Raw genomic sequence first — 20,452 nt, forward strand, 5'->3', positions numbered from 1 at the left:
CAGAAACGTCAGGAGAAAGCTGTCATTTCACCTCTTTGACGCCAAGACCACTACAAGAAACCTTTGAGGTGAAAGATATACCCACCTTTTAGGGGGGTACCAGATGGTGAAAACTCTCTGGAGACCGTCTTTGGCATCTCTTCTTGCCCCCTACATGTTCCTAACCACTGTTTTCCAATTTGTGGTCATTGCTCAGAAGAAAATGCAGAGGAAAAACGTACACAGAACACCCTGTGTGCTAAAATGAACAAGGCTGTAATCAAACCAAGCGCGAAACATCCCCTCGACCCGCATTCATCACCATCCATGTGCAGCTGTTTCCACTTACACCTCTGGGCTGTAACTGGGAGGGCGGGGGAAACCATTACAAATAAATTTGCTTATTTTGCCAGAAAGTCACTGCTATGGTATTTTTTTATTTGCAGTGTCAGACATTCAGGGCGTGGTCCACAGGCTTCAAACTTTGCCAGCTCACAGTGTCGACATTCTGCAACAAAGCAAAGCCTTTTGCACACAGTGATACTAGAGCAATTCAGGCAGCACGGTCACTCAAACTTCTAGGTTTTTATGTGGCCAGTTTTCCTGAATATACAGAAAGTTGCACGCTCTGGATGATTTCTAAAAGCTTCTTCTTTTTGCTGCAGAGTATCAATCAACGAGCAAAGGTGATGTTTATGGACAGAAGTTCTATTTTTCATTTAAAATATTTAAATTGTTACTTTCCACCTTTGATGAGGGGTTAAACGCCTTACGGCGAGTAGCATGCTACTCCAGAACCCAAGGTTAGCGATTAATCTAGTGGTTATTGTGATTAATCATGTGTTCAAAAACAAATTGCATATGTTAGGTTACAGAAATAGCACTATAAAGAGGAGAGGTTGTGATCTATGAAATGATGTATCAACCAAATACAAAATTAGGATAAGGATTGAGGTGGACAGGCATGAGACTATGATTTGGCTATACTCAGAAATAAAAGGCATGTGGGGTGTGGTAAGTAAGAAGAGGGCCACTCTGGAATAAGAAAAGAGGAACCAAGCAGCAATAAGTCAGGGTCAATTTTTAATGCATTTTTTTTGTGGTGTATATAGTGGGAGAAGGCTTTCTGCGATAGCAAGCAATCTGATTATGTAAGCAAAAAAAAAAAAGAAACAGCACTATGCGTAGTGCTCCATTTCTCAGGCAGACAGCTTAAACATGCGATATTCAAATTTACACATAATTTGAACATTAACCCCTTGGGTGTCTGGTATGAGTTGGTCTCGTCCTCAGCCACGGTTCCCGTGTGCCGAGGACGAAACCAGCTTGCCCTGCACCCAGCTCACGTGGGAATCGCTTCCCCTTCCACCCGCCCCTCCCCAGTGACGTCTGATGACATCAGCGCACAATCGCACGCTGACCTCATCAGAGGTCACCTACCATTGCGCTGGAAGCTGAGCTTCTAGCGCGATCCTTCCGACTGGGAGGTGGGGGCAGGCCGAGGCGTGAAAGGGAAGGCCTTTCCTTTCCTTTCATGTAGGTCTCTGTAAGCATTTCTGCAGCCCGACCATAAAGCAATAGGGATGCAGAAATGCTCATTAGGCACCAGGGATCTTTGGTTTCCCTCCCCCCACTATTTATGTATGAGGGGAGTGGCCTCTTTGGCAAGGGCCTCCCCCTGGGGGGCAATATATTACTAGACCTTACCTGCCCCCCAGGGGCCAGATCGGCCTAATTAAAATAGCCCGATCTGCCCCCAGGGGGTCAGAAGCCACTAGACGCCAGGGAGTTTTGTTTTTTTAGGTTAAGAATGAATGGGACAAGGGTCGCTCCCCGGGGGGGGGGGAAATTTATTTTAGGCCATTTCTGCAGATAGGCCTATTTCTATTAGGCTGATCTGGCCCCTCCCCCCCCCCCCCAGGGGGGTGGGGGGAATAGAGAAACCACTTAGGCACCAGGGATTGGTGCGTGTGTGTCTTGTCTGTAGGGGCAGCTCCTTGGGCAAGGTTCGCTCCCCATGGGGGCACATTACTGTTGGCCATTTCTGCCCCCCTTTGAGGACAGATAAGCCTATTTTTGTAAGGCCAATCTGCCCCAACGAGGGGAAGAAAGTCCACCAGAGAGCCATACCCCCATCCCAAAAAAATGGGGACAAAGTTTTTCTGCCCACCGGTGGGCAATTACCCCCGATCCACTCCCCATGGGGCAGAAAGCCTACTAGATGCCAGGGAAATAGAAATAAAAAAAAGTTCTGGTTGGTATCCACCACCCCACGATGGGCATGGTTATGCCCCCACCCCTACTGAAAGGGGTAACAGTCTTTCAGCTCTCCCCCAGCACACTAAAACATCTCAATGCACAGCAAGCAAGAGGACATTTGATTATTTGGGGTTTTGGTTATACATTTGGGCCATGAGAGCTTGTCTAACTCTCAAAATTGTCAAACTTGGAACGGTGAGAGCTGCACTTTTTGGACTTTGGGACACTGCCATGTAGAAAAATCAACGAGACCAAAGCATATCTGAACACTAAACAGCTGGGTGAGTCCAGTGTGGTGTGCTTCACATGCACTTCGCACCATTTTCCTACCCACAATGCTCTGCAAACCGCCAAGGTCAGCTTGAAATCACACATTTTCCTCAAATCTTTTAGATGGAACCTTCCAGAATCTGCAGGAATACACACATTTCCTACCGCTCAGCATTACTGCATCTCTGCCGATAAACATTCTTCCCCACTTGTCAGCCTAAAAATGCTTTTTTTCTCCAAACTGCCCTTTTGGACCACTTTGGTTCCAATCATTTTTGACATGTTTTTGGCTCTTTGTCACAGGCACTTGGCCCACCTACACAAGTGAGGTAGCATTTTTATTGGGAGACTGATGGGAACGTTGTATAGTAGGAAATTGGTGCTGGTGAAGTGTTCCCACACACAAATGTGGGAAGAATTCGATATATATATATATTTTTTTTTTAAGCTAAATTTGAGTTTTGCAGAGGATTCTGGGTAAAAAAACAAAAACAAAAAAAAAAAACACTGGGGGATCCACGCAAGTCACACCTCCCTGGACTCCCTCAGGTGTCTTGTTTTCAGAAATGTCTGTGTTTGGTAGGTTTCCCTAAATGGCTGCTGAGCCCAGGACCAAAAACGCAGGTGCCCCCTCGCCGCAAAAACAGGTAGTTTTGTATTTGATAATTTTGATGTGTTCATGTAGTGTTTTGAAGCATTTCCTGTTGCGGGCACTAGGCTTATCCACACAAGTGAGGCACCATTTGTATCGGGAGATCTGGGGAAACGCCGGGTACAAGGAAGTTTGTGGCTCCCCTCAGGTTCCAGAACTTTGCAGCACCAAAAAATCTTTGGCCAAATTTTGAGTTTTGCTAAGGATTCTGGGTAACAGCACCCGGTGAGAGCACCACAAGTTACCCCATCCTGGGTTCCACTAGGTGTATAGTTTTCAGAAATACCCAGGTTTGCTAGGTTTCTGTAAGTGCCGATTGAGCTAGAGGGCAAAATCCACAGCTAGGCACTTTGCAAAAAACAGGTGAGTTTTCTTTGGGAAAATGTGATGTGTCCACATTGTGTTTTGGGGCATTTCCTGTTGCAGACACTAGGCCTACCCACACAAGTGAGGTGCCATATTTATCAGGAGACTTTGGGGAAGGCAAGATGGAAGGAAGTTTGTGGCTCCCCTCAGATTCCAGAACTTTGCAGCACCGAAATGTGAGGAAAAAGTGTTTTTTTGCCACATTGATGTTTTCAAAGGATTCTGGGTAGTAGGACCTGGTCAGAGCCCCACAAGTCACACCATTCGGAGTTCTCCACGGTGTCTAGTTTTAAACAAATGTATAGGTTTGCTATGTTTCACTAGGTGCCGGCTGAGCTATAATCCACACCTGGGTACTTTGCAAAACACACGTCAGATTTCAATGTAAAAATGTGATGTGTCCATGTTGCGGGCATTAGCCTAGGGTACCATTTTTATCAGGAGACTTGGGGGGGAAACACAGAATAGAAGAGCAAGTGTTATTGCCCCTTGTCTTTCTCTTCATTTTTTCCTTTCTAATGTAAGATAGTGTGTAAAAAAAAGACGTCTATTTGAGAAATGCCCTGTAATTCACATGCTAGTATGGGACCCTGGAATTCAGAGATGTAGAGATGTGCAAATAACCACTGCTTCTCAACACCTTATCTTATGCCCATTTTGGAAATACAAAGGTTTCCTTGATACCTTTTTTTCAGTCTTTATATTTCACCAAATGAATTTCTGTACACCGGGTATACAATGAAAACCCATTGCAAGGTGCAGATCATTTATTGCCTAGGGTTCTTGATGAACCTACAAGCCCTATATATCCCCGTAACCAGAGGAGTCCAGCAGACGTAACAGTATATTGCTTATGAAAATCTGACATCGCAGGAAAAAGTTACAGAGTAAAACGTGGAGAAAAAAAGGCTGTTTTGTTCACCTCAATTTCAATATTTTTTTATTTCAGCTGTTAATTTCTGTCAGAAAACCTTGTAGGATCTACACAAATGACACCTTGCTGAATTCAGAATTTTGTCTACTTTTCAGAAATGTTTAGCTGTCTGGGATTCAGCACTGGTTTCACACCCATTTCTGTCACTAACTCGAAGGAGGCTAAAAGTACAAAAAAAATAGTAAAAATGGTATGTCCCAGTAAAATGCCAAAATTGTGTCGAAAAATGTGGTTTTCTGATTCATGTCTGCTTGTTCCTGAAAGCTGGGTGATTTTAGCCCTGCAAACCCCTTTGTTGGTGCCATTCTCAGGGAAAAAACTACAAGCCTTCGTCTGCAGCCCTTTTCCCCATTTATTGGGGGGAAAAACGAAATATTTGCTGTATTTTGGCTAATTCCTTGGTCTCCTCCCGGTGAACCCACAAACTCTGGGTACCTCTAGAATCCCTAGGATGTTGGTAAAAAAAGGACACATTTTGCGTGGGTAGCTTATGTGGACAAAAAGTTAGGAGGGCCTAGGTGCAAACTACCCCAAATAGCCAAAAAAAGGCCTGGCACCCTAGGAGGAAAAGTCCAGGCAGCGAAGGGGTTAAGAGCCCAACCCTGCTTTGTGCCAGGCTTAGGGCAGTCCTTTAAAATATAGGCTGGAGTATCTTAACCTTAGTACAGGGGCTGTACACTGCAAATGGGAAGTTGGCACCAAAAAAGAGAAGGTTTTATTTAAAATCTTCCCTCACTATTCTGTGATAAAAAAACATTTTCACACACTCGGAGAAATAATTATTTGGCACTGTCCAAGAGTGTCTCACCAGTGCACAGTCAGATTTATACCCCATCACTTAATCTCATCCAAGAGTATGTTGTGCCTGTTTTGAGTATGTGGCAATTGTAGTTTATATATTAAACGTGTAAGCGAAGCAGAGAGACAGGCCCTGTGGCAAATATTTTGAAAGCCGCTGGTCTTTTCCTGAGCACAAGATGGGGGATGATGTTTTCCCCGGACAATGGACGTTTATGAGGAGAGATGCAGGAGGGAGAAGACAGTGGTATGCATAATCTAAATTCAAAAGAACAGGGTAGCAAACTCACCATGAGATGACTCATCGATCAGGTTTGTAAAGTAAATACTACATAACAAGCACTCTGTTCTTTTCTAATATACCTCTGTAAACTTTGGCTTAATTATTGGCCCCTTCAAGTTTGCTGCAACATGACCAGATTACGTCAGGATCTCATGCATCACAATATACTCTTCCCATCAACAAACACCTGCTCCAAAAAGTGAGTGCTACTCATAGTGGACGTGTTTTTGACAGGTATGCACAAAAACAAATGCTAGATAACATAAAATACCTGGACGACATCTCCGTTTTCCAGCAATATGAAGAAGCTGGAAATAGTTTGCAGTGCCTCAACCTACGGGCTTGCCAACAAGAGGGAATAGCAGGTGACAGGAACCATTTGCTCTTAGGATGTCCCTGTTAAGATAAGGCTCCTGATGTTAGGGATTAGGCACAGCAGGACATTCTAATGCTACTGCCATTGGTAGGAGGAAGAAATCGAAATGGTTACCAACCAGTAGTAGAAGTAGTTTTGTGGTGTGAAGAGTTTTCTGGATTCACATGCTGTGCATTTTTCTGCCTTCTAGTGGCTAGGTCTGGAATTGTCTGTTTCCTTTATTTTTTCCCCTCCGGGCATCGTCAACAACCATTTAGAGCTTGGTGCGTTCCCTGTATGAGGTCAGACGGTACCCCGGAAGTTCCTGTGCATGGTAGCCTTATTCAGATTCTTTTTTCTTTCTGTTTACTTGGTTTCTGCTTTCCTCTCTTTCTTCAGCTCTTTTTTAAAGCTTATCCTTATATATGGCCTCTTTCCCAACTGTCTGTCTTGTTCTCATTCCCAGGGAGTATGGTGGGTTGCATGTGAATCCAGAAAGCTCTTCAGGCTGCAAAACAAAACGGTTCCATACCTGTAGAAGAAGGTTTGCAGCTAGACGAGCTTTTTAGATTCACATGCTGTGCATTATTCCACCAGAAATCCTCGATAGGTGCGTTTGCCAGATACGATAGTGTGGCGCCTTTCTTTCTGGCTGAGTGTGCTTTGAGCTAGTACCTAGTTGTTTCTCCGATTTTACGTAGGAGATTTGGATGGTGGCAACAATCCATCTGGCGGTAATTGCTTTAGATACTGGCAAACCCTTGTTTGCTTTGGCAAATGACACAAAAAGTTGGTTTCCCTTCCAAAACAATTTAGAATTCTGTAGGTAGTACATTAGGGCTCTTCGAACGCCCAGAGCGTGTAGGGCTCTCTCTGCTTGTGTCTTTGGCTCCTGGAAGAAAGCAATAGCAGTATGCTTTGATTAACATGGAGCTGCATTACTACCTTTGGTAAGAACTGAGGGTTAGTTTTGAGGACCACCTTGTCCATGTGTATCTGTAAGAAAGGGTCCTGTACCATTAGTGCTTGATGTTAGCTGACTGTGTAACGTTGTGATTGCTATTAGGAAGGCTGCTTTTAGGGAGAGTTACTTTACACCTTATCTCTGATTGGGTTTGAATGGCTCTGCCATTAACTGCGTTAACACCATGTTCAGGTTCCATAACAGTGTTGGTGCTGATCTTGGTGGTGCCACTCTCTTTGATCCTTCTAGGAATCTCTATTACTCTGGATGTAAAGAGACTGGCTCCTGAGGTGCCTTTAGTGTATGCCACTAAAGCTGCCAGATGTACCCTTACTAAAGCATAAGTGAGGCCAATGTCTAGAGGTGGGTGAGGTATATTAGTACTGTGTTATGGTGTGTCCTTGAGTCCATCTTATTGTTGGCTGTGCACCAATAGATATATCTCTTCCATTAAGTGTGCAGCATTTGCATGTGCTTGGCTTCCTTGCTTCCATCAAGATTTCCATAATCCTTGGAGAGTTCTAGGTGGCCGAACTCCAAGTGTTCAGGAGCCAAGCCACTAGGTTGAGTGCAGCTGGTTCAGGGTGATAGACTTCCCCGTGTAGTATGGTCAGTAGATCCTTTACTGGTTTCAGTGAGATCATCAATCCCCGGGACATCTCCAGATCAGGGTACCAGGTCTGCCTTGCCCATTGTGGGTCTGTGAGGATGATTTTGCTTTTTGAGTCTCTGGCTTTCTCCAGCACTCTGGATTAGGGAAGTTGGAGGAAAAGCGTACGAAAAATTCTCTGACCAATTTATTGACAGGGCATTCCCCTTTGACCGGTGGTGTGGAAGCCTGGCAGCGAAGTTTGGCATTTTGTGTTTGTTGCTGTGGCAAACAGGTCTATGCTTGGTGTGCCCCAGGTGTTTAACATCCTTTAGATGACCTCTTGCTTTAGTTCCCACTCGTGTGAGCTGTTCTCTTTTCTGTTTAGTCTGTCTGCCTCGGTGTTGAGTTCTCGCAGTAGGTGAATAGTTTGAAGAGTTATTCAATGCTGTATTGCCCAATGGCAAATGTCTTGGGCTAGTTTCAACAGGGTGAAAGATTTTGTTCAGGTAGAACAAGGTGGTTGTATTGACGTCAGTATCAGAAATGTTCTGCCTGTCAGGTGTGCCTGGAAATCGTTTAAGGCTAGGAAGACTGTCTTCAATTCTAGGTAGTGGATGTGTTTCACTGCAGTAGAGTTGCTCCATCGGACCCGTGTGCTTTCAAAGGGCCGATGTGAGCTCCCCAGCCCTTATGTGATGCGTCCGTTGCATTGGTCACAGTTGGAGCTGGTGTCTTGAAGGCTCACCCTATGCTCATGTTTATTGTGTTACACCACTGCATCTCCCTTTGTACCTTTGTTTTGACAATCACTAGATCCTCCCAGCACCGAGTGGCTTGTGACCATTTGCTGTAGATCCATTCCTGGATGGGCTGCATGTGTTATCTTGCATGAGGGATCAGTGGAATGAAAGATGCCCTCATGCCCTTGAGTTTCATGACAGTCCTCACGGTCAGAGACTGACCTGTCTGGTACAGGCAAGTTTGTTTCTCGTTGGCTTCTATCCTCTTCTGGACTGGGTCCAACCTTGCACTTCTGGAGTCAAGTGTGGCTCCTATGAACACCTTTACTTGTTCTGCTTGAGGTGATGACTTTTCCTGGTTTATCGTAAACCCCAGGAGCTGTAACGTGTATAATCATTTGTATGTTTCTCATCCATTTGCTCCTTCATTGTGCCCTTATGAGCCAGTCCTCCAAGTATGGGTAGATGTGGATCCCCTGTCCTTAAGCATGCTGCTACTGCAGAGAGAACCTTGGTGAATACCCGGCGCAGATTTTATACCAAAGGGCAGCACTGTGAATTGATAGTGTCCTCGTCTACCATGGACAGTAGATATTTCTTGTGTCCTTGGTTCACGGGGATACGTAGCTATGCATACTTTAGGTCTAGGGTGGCCATGTAGTCTACCTCCTGCAGCAGCAGGATTACTTCTTGTAAGCTTGTCATCGTGAAGCATTGTGTTCGTATGAATTTGTTTATGAACTCAAGGTCTAGAATTGGCTTTAAGGTTAGATCTTGTTTTGGCGCTAGAAATATGGTGAGTAGTTCCATGTACCCCTTTCTTGTGCTGCATGAGTTCTATGGTTCTTTTCAAGAGTAGTGCTTTCACCTCTGTCCTGAGTTGTTTTAGTTCTTTCCCATTGTAGACCCTCACATTTGAGGGTCTTTCTTAAGGCTCCTTATTCAGTTCTACACAGTATGCGTGGCAGATGATATTTAGGCTCCATTTGTCTGTGGTAATGTTTTGCCATTCTTAGAGGATCCCCTTGATTCTGCCCCCACTGGTGTTGTGTTAGGTTATTTGTTTGCAGATCCCCTGCCCCTGGGGGTTTGTCCTCTTACTTTTGCCCTTCCGCAAAAGGGATATCTTGCTGGATGCTGCCATTGTTAGTAAGGCTGCCGTTGTGTGGGTTGAAAAGAAGATCCTTGTTGCCGACTGTGTTGCTACCCTGCATTGAAGGGAATTCTGCCTGTGGGTCTTCTCATGGGGGTGCCCCTTTTATGTGTGCCCCTGAAATGTATGGCACCCATTGCTCTTGCCATTTCATTGGCTTTTTTTTTTGCTGTAGGGCGTTGTCCACTGCCTGTCCAAATTGGGTGTCTCCTGTGAAGGGCATATTTGTTATTTATGCCTGAACCTCAGACCTGAATCCTGAGATCCTAAGCCAGACGTGTCTCCTTAGAGTGGTGCCTGTGCACATCGGTCTACTGGTTGTAACCGCATCTAGTGCTGACTTTAAGCATGTATTGGAGTAGGACAGTACCCTCTTTCTTGGCATGGTTACCCCCATTTCTGCCTGTTGTCAGTATGTTTGAATGTATTCACTGGCGTCCTGCTAACCAGGCCCCAATGACTATGCTCTCTCCCCTCGAACTTGGGAACTTTGTTACTTACACTCGCATGTGGTACACTGGTGCCCCCATATAAGTCCCTAGTTTATGGTACAGAGGGCCTTGGAGTACCAGGTGATTCCCACGGGCTGCAGCATGTATTAGGTCACCCATGGGGAGCCCATGCAGAGTGTTCTGCAGGCCTGCCATTGCAATCTGCGTGAAAGGGTGCAAGCACCCTTTTCAGTACAGGTTACTGCAAGTCACCCCTATGGCAGGCCCTCTTAGCATAGAGGGCAGGGTGCAAGTACCTGTGTGTGAAGGCACCCCTACACTAGCATTGGTGCCCCCACAAACTCCAGTTCCATGTTCCTGGACTTCATGAGTGCGGGGACAAGATTTTATGCGTGTACTGGACATAGATCACTACCTATGTCAAGCTCTATAATGGTAACTCCAAACCTAGGCATGGTTGGTATCAAACATCTCGGAATCATATCTTAATACTGTTGCCAGAATTGGTTGTATGATTCCATGCACTCTGGGGGCTCCTTAGAGAACCCACAGCTTTGCTCCTACCAGTTTGCAGGGTTTTCACAGACAGGATTCTTCCCTCATGCTGCTTCACCAACTCAAGCCTAGGAAGGCAGAACAAAGGATTTCCTTTGGGAGTGGGAGGCAACACCCTCTCCCTTTGGAAATGTGTTACATGGCTTGGGAGGGGTAGCATCCCCAAGCCACCGGTATGCTTTGAAGAGCACATTCGATGCCCTCCTTGCATAAATCTGTTTGCACAAGTCCAGGGACCCCTGGTCCCTGCTCTGCTGCAAAACTGGACAATGGAAAGGGAAGTGCCCATTCACCCGACCATCACCACCCAAGGGTTGGTGCCCAGAGCTCCACCAGGCAGCCATTTGATTCTGCCATCTTGAATCCAAGGTGGGCAGAGCTCCCTGGGAGCATCTGAGTGGCCAGGTCAGGCAGGTGACGTCACAGCTCCCTCCTGATAGGTGGCCACCCTGCTAGGTGACCAATCCCTCCTTTTAGGGCTATTTAGGGTCTCCCTCTTGGGTGGGTCCTCAGATTCGACATGCAAGATTACAGCAGGACTCTTCTGCATCATTTACTTCGACTTCCAGCCACTGGAGTTCACAGGAACCCACAATCTGCAGCTCCATTGATGACTTTGCCTTGCACCATTGTTTCTCCGGCTCCTTCCAGCAAATGCAGCATTTCCCCAGCTGGCATCCTCTGAGGGCAGCAAGTCTTCAGTCTGCACTAGACGCAAGAAGAAGTCTCCCTTCGAGTGAAGGAGTCCCTTCCCTGCAACCACAACTGGCTGTGTGGATCCTCTGTCCTCCAAAACTGCGTGGATCCTGCAACACAAGTCGTGGTCTGGAGTGAGTCCCCGTCTACCAGCAGTCCAACTTGGGGGGTGGTGAGTCTTTGCCTCTCCTTCCAGGACAGTACCCCTGTGCACTGCAACTTTAGCAGCTAACAAGGCTTGCTGGCTCTTCTTCCAAGGGAGCTTCAGGCTCTGGGTAGGCCCAGCCTCCAGCATTCTTACCTGCAAAGCATAGTCTCCTGCCTGCTGTTCCAGCGACAAGGTACTCCTCTCCAGGCATGTTGAGTGGGCTTCAATGCAACTCCTGTGCCTTCTGCCTGTGGGGGCTGCATCCTCTACTTCTGGCTCTCCTCACTACTGAGGGTTGCCTGGGACTCCCCTCCTTATGCTGAGTTCCAGCCCACCCCACCCCATCCCCTGGATCTTTCTGGTCCCCAGCAGCTCTGCAACTCTCGTCTTTGCCAAGACTTATTGGTGGTTTTCCCATATCACTGACTGACTGCAAATTTACTTTCGACGTGGGACATCGACTGCATCACTTCTGGAACTCTTCTCCTGCTCCTGTCCTGCATAGCGACTTCTGGTCCTCACTGTCCACCTGGTCCACCATCTCCCAAACGGTGGGAAGTAGCTCCTGCTCCAACCGGACACTCCAACTGGAACTGGACTTGGTCCCCTTCATTTGAAGGTCCTCTTCTGTCAGGTTCAAAGTTCTGTTTCTTCCAGTCTTGCTTGGGTCTTGCACAGTCCTTTCACAAAGTTTACCTGTGGTTTTGGGGAAAAACCAGGTACTTACCTCTTCTCTCCTGGTCACTGGGGGGGCACTCTGGTACTTACCTTTTGGGGTTCCTAGTTCCTCCAGCTTCCTCTACAGATTCCACTTTCTTGGGTGGGTGCCTGCCTTTCACATTCCTTTTACTTAGTATACGGTTTGGTCTCCTCTTTGGGTCTCTATTATTTTCTGTTACTTCACTGTTTTCTATTGCTTCCTATGCCCATTCCTGATTACCAATGTGTATATAATGGTGTGTTTACTCACCTGCTAGTACAGTATTGCCTATACAGTATTTTAGTATTTGTGTTACCATAATAAAGTACCTTTAATTTTGGAACACTATGTGGTTCCTTCATGTGTTTACTGTGTGACTATAGTGGTATTGCATAAGCTTTGCATGTCTCATAGATAAGTCTTGGCTGGTCATCCACATCTACCTCTAGAGAGCCCTGGCTTCCTAGACACAGACTACACCTCACTAATAGGAGATACCTGAACCTGGTATAAGGTGAGAACACCATAGGTGCTCACCACACACCAGGCCAGTTTCCTACACCAAACTATCACAGATTTAAGCACAGGTTAACTTAGGGTTTGCTTTTGCTTCACACTGACAAGAATTGCAGTTGCTGCTGGAGTAGGGTTTCACCCCACTCAACCAGTAACCCAATTCCCAACAGCCCTGATTATAATAAACTAGTGTGAGGATAGCACAGCCTTGCATCCATGCTTTGTTAAAGACTTCAGTCGCAAAACTCAACATCAGCCAATAAAGTTCCTAGACGGTCCTTTCAGACACCCAATTTTTTGGTGGTGTTGGTTTCAATAATTTAGTAAAGCAGTGCCAGGCTTTAGCACTAGGCGTCTACCTCCATCCCTTGTAATTATTTATATTTTCTTAGTGAACATGAGGCAAGTGGTATTTTAATATCTTGATCTATGCATACACCTTCTGGTGCACTGATGGAGCTTGCACACGGTATGACTTGTGTGGAGGATATGATTAGTGTGCACATCTCCCTTCTAATTATTCTGCATGAACACCCTTGATTACACCACCATGACGTCCTGCTTTGGGTATTGTTCAAAAAGTCCCTTCTATAGCATGCTAGGGCAGAGCTTGGTCCGCTGATGGCCACAATCTAATTGCTACTTCAGTTCCTTCAGGAAAGGCAGGTATACAAGAAGGGAAGTGCCACTCAGAACGTGCACCTATCAATCAATACCCTTATTCTGTCACTAAACCCAAAGTGTTAAATAGGCCTCACTCACCCAGTCACAGCAAGATGCAGGTCTGGGACGCAGATGTTGTCCTCTCCACAATCCAACTGAATCTGGGCCTAAACATCACAAAGAAAAGAAGGAATGTGGTACTGAATTAACTTTCAGTTACGCATCTGCGCAAGAAAAATAAGCCACTGCTACTGCCTTCCCCCCTTCTTTCTAGGTCAAAATTAGACATGAAAACCTTTGGGTGCAATCACAAGTGAAGGCAGGGGACCTGGGCTATGCCGGGAGATTAAGAATCATACCATTCAGTCATTAAGACACCACTTTGGGTTATTAGAATTTCCCGGGTTATCATGATCTTGAGTTAGGGGGAAGTTTAACCACAAACACCTATCAAGGGATTCAAAGGTTAATGTCAATTGAGGCAGGGCAGATTAGACTTCAGCCACCTGCTAGTTTGCAAAACACCCTTTTCCCCACTGTTCTTTTATTTCAAGTGTTCTACCTACTCCCATTCCGCCTCAGTAATTGAGAATCTAGAACAGAGAGACTTCCTTACAAATAGGGGAGGGGGTAGAGGGCCACAATAAGGTTTACCATTCCTGTACTCCTTTGGCTTTGGAATGAACTATTAGTAAATCACTTAGTTGGTCATTGGATTATGGTAGAGGGAAGTGAGCAAAAAGGGGTGCTTATGACTAGACGGATGGTTGGTTTATGTCATCACTATAACGTAGACAAGAGAGTAGCCATTTTTTTTTTTTAGCTGTATTCAGGTCCTATAAAATGTCAGGCATGCAGAAGCTCAAGAAGGATCCTCACAGGTTCAGTCTATAACAAACCTGAGATTAAGAGGACTTGAGCACCTGATCTGTATTTAAGTACCATAAATATGTGAAGACTACTATTTAACAAGATTTCATTCATACTTCAACAATAGAGGCCTCCAATCTGGCAAGTACCCAAGAAGCCATCATTACCTTCTGTTCAATGTAGTCTGTAGAGAGAAAGTGGAGGATGGGCTGCAGACCATAGGCATCCCCGGGGGCCTGCTCATCCAAGGTAAAATTCAGGCTGATAAATAGTGGAGACAGCTTGTCACGAAACTCCGACTCCTCCTAGAAATAAAGCATATAAGTAAAGCTTTAAGGAGAGTTCCACCTCTTCCAAACCAGGCATCATGGCCACAAAATAAAGTATACTTCATTTTTCTCCGCTGAAATTCTGAAGACATGATATCCTGCCACTATTTGTGCTCATCTGCAACAATCTCCTTCATATTCTTTAAGGGAAAGGGCTATCACCATGACAAATCACTGACAGTCAAAAGACCAACCTTATCTAGCCCAAGAGTTAGCAGAGAATTCTTCGGCCAGGCTCTGCTAATATTTTCACTCCACCAAATGGAAACTCTGCTATTCCTCACAGACTGTAGTTGAAGGTGGAATGTGCTTGGCACTCTCTGATATAGGGCACTCCTGCACAGAACATCTAACGGCATTTGAGTGTTCATTTAGCACTCCAAACTGCATTTTATGATACAGTTGTATTCAGTCCGACCAGTCAGATGTTGACAAAGAAATACAGAAAAAAAACAATTTCACAAAGGTCTCACTAATCCTAATATTGGACATACGAAAATGAATGGTTTGCAACTAACCAGGTAAGGCTTGGAGAAGTATATCTCAATCACTCAAAGGCTTTGTTTGACTGCTTTATATCACAAACTACAACTTTAACATCTTCAATGTCATGCAATATCCAGCTCTCCTCCACATCCCTCTACCCACAACAACAAAGAGTTGGAATGTGATCACCCAACAAGCTGGGCATCCAAGGAGTTAAGAACATTAGTTGGATGGTGGTTTCGTTAGCTGAACTTTGAACACTGGAAGGTTGACTTGTGCGCATCTATTTGCAGGTGCAGAAGCAACGGCTGGGGTATGTGTGGCAGACACTCTAGTAGGCATAGACCAAAAGCTCTGCCCATAGGAGAGAACATCGAGAAGATGCAGCAGGAAAATTAGATCAGTATTTCAACAGACAACATTGAAAGCTAAAATCTAGAAACACACACTGGTGCATATTGGTAGAGGTTAAGAAATGCGTTTTCAAGGTTGTTCGAGAACAGATAATTTGAGGAGGGAAGGTGGAATAAGAGAGGGGGGCTTAAAGCTGAATTAAGGCAGAGGTGAGTAAGCCTACAAGGAGAAAAGCAATTACAGGGAGGTATTCAAGGACAATGATGTATGAAGAAAGTTGACTTCAGTGAGTGTGGAGCAGGGAGTTTTAAAACATAACTACTATGAATGGCCATGTCCAAGGCTCTCATCAGCCCACAGCAGGGTTTAGAGATCCATTTTATAGAGGAAGAGTTTGCCACCTCCAGCACAATGGATGCAAGGTTGAACGATGGCAGCTACCATGCATCACTGATTAAGAACGCAGGGAATTCTCACCCACACAAGAATTGTTCAACTCGTACCCGCAAGTAGATCTTCATGTCTCTGCACTCCTCCTGGGCTCCATTGCGAACGCGGACGATTTGAGTTAACTGGGCTTGGTGTGATTTCAGGAAGAGTGCCCGTTTCACTGCTCCCTTCTGCTTAAGGCTATCCAGCTGAAGTGTCACGTTGAAGCCTGGGGAGAACGTCAACACTGCCATTTCAATGATGCTCGATAACTTAACCGGTCTAACAAGAACAACTCAACCCTCTGGGATTCCCATGGCTCTGCCACTCCAACACAGTCCTGACCCACAACTGCATCTGCAATTCCACAGTCTCCCATAATTTGTGATCAACATACAGCAACACTACAGATGGGTAACTTTGAATAACCAGTTTTTTTGTTTTTTGTTTTTAAATCAAAGGAGTGAGTGGCATCAGATTGACAACGAAAGCATAGCTAGGGCTGTCCAAGATCTCATTCAGAACCTAGAGGGAAAGAACATCCCCATAATTCACATTTTATTCACCTACTATTCTAGGTTGTGTACGGACCCCCAAATAATCTACCCTTCTTCCAACATATGTGCAGAGCTAAGGAGTAAGAAGAGAGCCACACAGAATATGTAAAATAAACATGTATTAAAAAACCTTGTCTCTGGCCACACACACCCACAACCCGCGACATACATCATCCCCATCCTCCAAATTTTAAAAGCAATACCTGGCCGTTCGCCACCCACCAGCCCCACCCTCTGTGCAATTCCACTGTCCCAGCCCAAAGCTGCACTCCTTGCTCTCGGTGAGAGTGAAGCCGGTATCGTGCTCAGTAAGAGCTTCTTTTAAGCACAACTTAATTCCCACATTTCAGTGTGGGTTTACAGAGATGTCATCTGTCCTGAGATAGAAGGCGGCAATTGGCGCAGGCATAGCACTGCCTTCATTCTCCTGTTTCCCTCAGACCTGTGGAGGCACAGAAGAGGGTGGGTGAGCCTCAAACTGACATTACGCCCCCACCTGGGACTCTGGCAACCTGGGCAAGGTGGCGAAACAAGGGGGATTGAATGTGTGATGTCACAACAGTGGTTAACCACGGTTGTAATGTCATTACAGCAAATAACCAGATTTTGATCTGCTTATCGAGGTAATGTCTTCCTATGGCAGCCATACAATAATATTGTATACTGTTGCACAATGCTAGCACTATCACCATGAGTCATAACACAGTACCAGTGCTACTATCTAAAAGATGTGCAGAAACCTTTCAGAAGTATCATTCAAGTATCTATTCACTGGGTTCATTTCTTCGGTTAACTTTGAAAAAACTTCAACTCACACTCTGTAAGGAAATGCCTCATTGGCATGGTTACCCCCTGACTTTTTGCCTTTGCTGATGCTAAGTTTTGATTTGAAAGTGTGCTGAGGCCTGCTAACCAGGCCCCAGCACCAGTGTTCTTTCCCTAACCTGTACTTTTTTTTCACAATTGGCACACCCTGGCATCCAGGTAAGTCCCTTGTAACTGGTACCCATGGTACCAAGGGCCCTGATGCCAGGGAAGGTCTCTAAGGGCTGCAGCATGTCTTATGCCACCCTAGGGACCCCTCACTCAGCACAGACACACTGCTTACCAGCTTGTGTGTGCTGGTGGGGAGAAAAGGACTAAGTCGACATGGCACTCCCCTCAGGGTGCCATGCCAACCTCACACTGCCTATGGCATAGGTAAGTCACCCCTCTAACAGGCCTTACAGCCCTAAGGCAGGGTGCACTATACCACAGGTGAGGGCATAGGTGCATGAGCACTATGTCCCTACAGTGTCTAAGCAAACCTTAGACATTGTAAGTGCAGGGTAGCCATAAGAGTATATGGGCTGGGAGTCTGTCAAAAACGAACTCCACAGCTCCATAATGGCTACACTGAATACTGGGAAGTTTGGTATCAAACTTCTCAGAATAATAAACCCACACTGATGCCAGTGTTGGATTTATTAAAAAATGAACACAGAGGGCATCTTAGAGATGCCCCCTGTATTTTACCCAATTGTTCAGTGCAGGACTGACTGGTCTGTGTCAGCCTGCTGCTGAGAGACGAGTTTCTGACCCCATGCGGTGAGAGCCTTTGTGCTCTCTGAGGACAGAAACAAAGCCTGCTCTGGGTGGAGGTGCTTCACACCTCCCCCCTGCAGGAACTGTAACACCTAGCAGTGAGCTTCAAAGGCTCAAGCTTCGTGTTACAATGCCCCAGGGCACTCCGGCTAGTGGAGATGCCCGCCCCCTGGACCCAGCCCCCACTTTTGGCGGCAAGTCCAGGAGAGATAATGAGAAAAACAAGGAGTCGTCACTGGCCAGTCAGGACAGCCCCTAAGATGTCCTGAGCTGAGGTGACTGACCATCTTGTAGAAGGAGGATTCCCCCAATAGGAATAGGGATGTGCCCCCCTCCCCTCAGGGAGGAGGCACAAAGAGGGTGTACCCACCCTCAAGGATAGTAGCCATTGGCTACTAACCCACCCCCAGACCTAAACACGCCCTTAAATTTAGTATTTAAGGGCTCCCCAGAACCTAGGAACTCAGATTCCTGCAACTTACGAAGAAGAGGACTGCTGAGCTGAAAAACCCTGCAGAGAAGAAGAAGACACCAACTGCTTTGTCCCCAGCCCTACCGGCCTGTCTCCCTCCTTCGGAAGAAAACTGCTCCAGCGATGCTTTCCCCAGGACCAGCGACCTCTGAATACTCAGAGGACTGCCCTGCTTCCAAAAGACCAAGAAACTCCCGAGAACAGCGGCCCTGTTCAACAAAGACTGCAACTTTGTTTCCAGAGGAGCAGATTTAAAGACCCCTGCAATCCCCGCAAGAAGCGTGAGACTTGCAACACTGCACCCGGCGACCCCGACTCGACTGGTGAAGAAACAACGCTACAGGGAGGACCCCCAGGCGACTCCAAGACTGAGTAACCAAAGTTGTCCCCCCTGAGCCCCCACAGCGACGCCTGCAGAGGGAATCCCGAGGCTCCCCCTGACCGCGACTGCCTGAATCCAAAATCCCGACGCCTGGAAAAGACCCTGCACCCGCAGCCCCCAGGACCTGGAGGATCGGAACTCCAGTGCAGGAGTGACCCCCAGGAGGCCCTCTCCCTTGCCCAGGTGGTGGCTACCCCGAGGAGCCCCCCCCCCCCCTTGCCTGCATCGCTGAAGAGACCCCTTGGTCTCTCATTGAAACCTATTGAAAACCCGACGTGTGTTTGCACACTGCACCCGGCCGCCCCCGTGCTGCTGAGGGTGTACTTTTTGTGCTGACTTGTGTCCCCCCCGGTGCCCTACAAAACCCCCCTGGTCTGCCCTCTGAAGACGCAGGTACTTACCTGCTGGCAGACTGGAACCGGGGCACCCCCTTCTCCATTGAAGCCTATGTGTTTTGGGCACCACTTTGACCTCTGCACCTGACCGGCCCGGAGCTGCTGGTGTGGTAACTTTGGGGTTGCTCTGAACCCCCAACGGTGGGCTACCTTGGACCCCAATTTGAACCCCGTAGGTGGTTTACTTACCTGCAAGAACTAACAATAACTTACCTCCCCTAGGAACTGTTGAAAATTGCACTGTGTCCACTTTTGAAATAGCTATATGTGTTTTATGTAAAAAGTATATATGCTATTGTGATTATTCAAAGTTCCTAAAGTACTTACCTGCAATACCTTTCAAATGAGATATTACATGTAGAATCTGAACCTGTGGTTCTTAAAATAAACTAAGAAAATATATTTTTCTATACAAAAACCTATTGGCCTGGAATTGTCTCTGAGCGTGTGTTCCTCATTTATTGCCTGTGTGTATGTACAACAAATGCTTAACACTACTCCTTTGATAAGCCTACTGCTCGACCACACTACCACAAAATAGAGCATTAGTATTATCTCTTTTTGCCACTATCTTACTTCTAAGGGGAACCCTTGGACTCTGTGCATACTATTCCTTACTTTGAAATAGTGCATACAGAGCCAACTTCCTACAATGTCCTTTATTGTGTTTCAACCCTGAATAAGTCTCTTGTAAGAAGACACAACGTAAGGCTTGCACAAAAGTTAAATGGGCTCCCAATCAATCCAATTACACTTGGAATAAAGTCCTCGCAACAATCATTTTCATTTCAGCCATTTTATTTTCTGAATTTCATTTATTTTTAATATGGTTAATTAACCTGCATTGTTTCGCACCACTTGTGCAATTTTTCTCTACCAGTCTTTCTGTCACAATGTATAATCTTACTTTGCATATTGGTATACCTAATTATAAACTTTACAATCTCTCAATCTGTACAAGCTCCCGGGTCTTCTTACAACCTATGCCTTGTATTAATCATTTGGATCGCATTACGGCCTCCTCTTTGCTTCCTGAATTCTGCAAGAAGCTGAAGACCTGACACTTCAAGTAGCCACTTGAGGCATGGTCCAGAGATCTACAATGCACCAAGATACCCTCACAGGTAATACGGCGCTATAAAAATCCACATAAAATGAGTAACACTTGCTAAATGCACACAGTGTCAGTATTAACTCACAGAACGCATTTATCCAGCTCTTCAAGTTTTAGATCAATCTCTCACACACACAAACCCTCTCCTACAGCACAAACTAACACAATCCTTAACCAAATGCACAGCTCCGACTTTTATTCCAGTTTTGAGACTGACATACAGCTCTGCCTACACATTGCAAGTCTTCACAGAATTACTTACCAATGGCATCCGGCACGTGCTTCCCGGAGGCATTCAGGCAGAAGCCCAGGCTGATGCTGATCAAGTGAAGAAACAAAAAAGGCTTACTTAGAAGAAGGGTGGTGACCTAAACTCTTTCGTCCTGAAAAAGGATATGTTAGTCC

The 20,452-nt window shown here is 46.0% G+C and overlaps 1 protein-coding gene across 2 annotated transcripts in view; it reads right to left on the bottom strand.

The window, feature by feature from the left end:
- ITGA5 (integrin subunit alpha 5) overlaps positions 1-20,452 on the bottom strand; it is a 346,712-nt gene that overhangs the window by 105,943 nt on the left and 220,317 nt on the right. For both annotated transcript variants that reach the window (XM_069231024.1, XM_069231023.1), the window contains 4 exons: positions 20,310-20,365; positions 15,618-15,772; positions 14,113-14,250; positions 13,175-13,242 (listed from right to left, as the gene is read on the bottom strand). In XM_069231024.1, the coding sequence (XP_069087125.1) occupies positions 13,175-13,242; positions 14,113-14,250; positions 15,618-15,772; positions 20,310-20,365 (417 nt within the window). The remainder of the gene's footprint in view (positions 1-13,174; positions 13,243-14,112; positions 14,251-15,617; positions 15,773-20,309; positions 20,366-20,452) is intronic.

Source organism: Pleurodeles waltl, chromosome 4_2 (genome assembly GCF_031143425.1).
Source record: "Pleurodeles waltl isolate 20211129_DDA chromosome 4_2, aPleWal1.hap1.20221129, whole genome shotgun sequence".
Lineage (NCBI taxonomy): Eukaryota > Metazoa > Chordata > Amphibia > Caudata > Salamandridae > Pleurodeles > Pleurodeles waltl.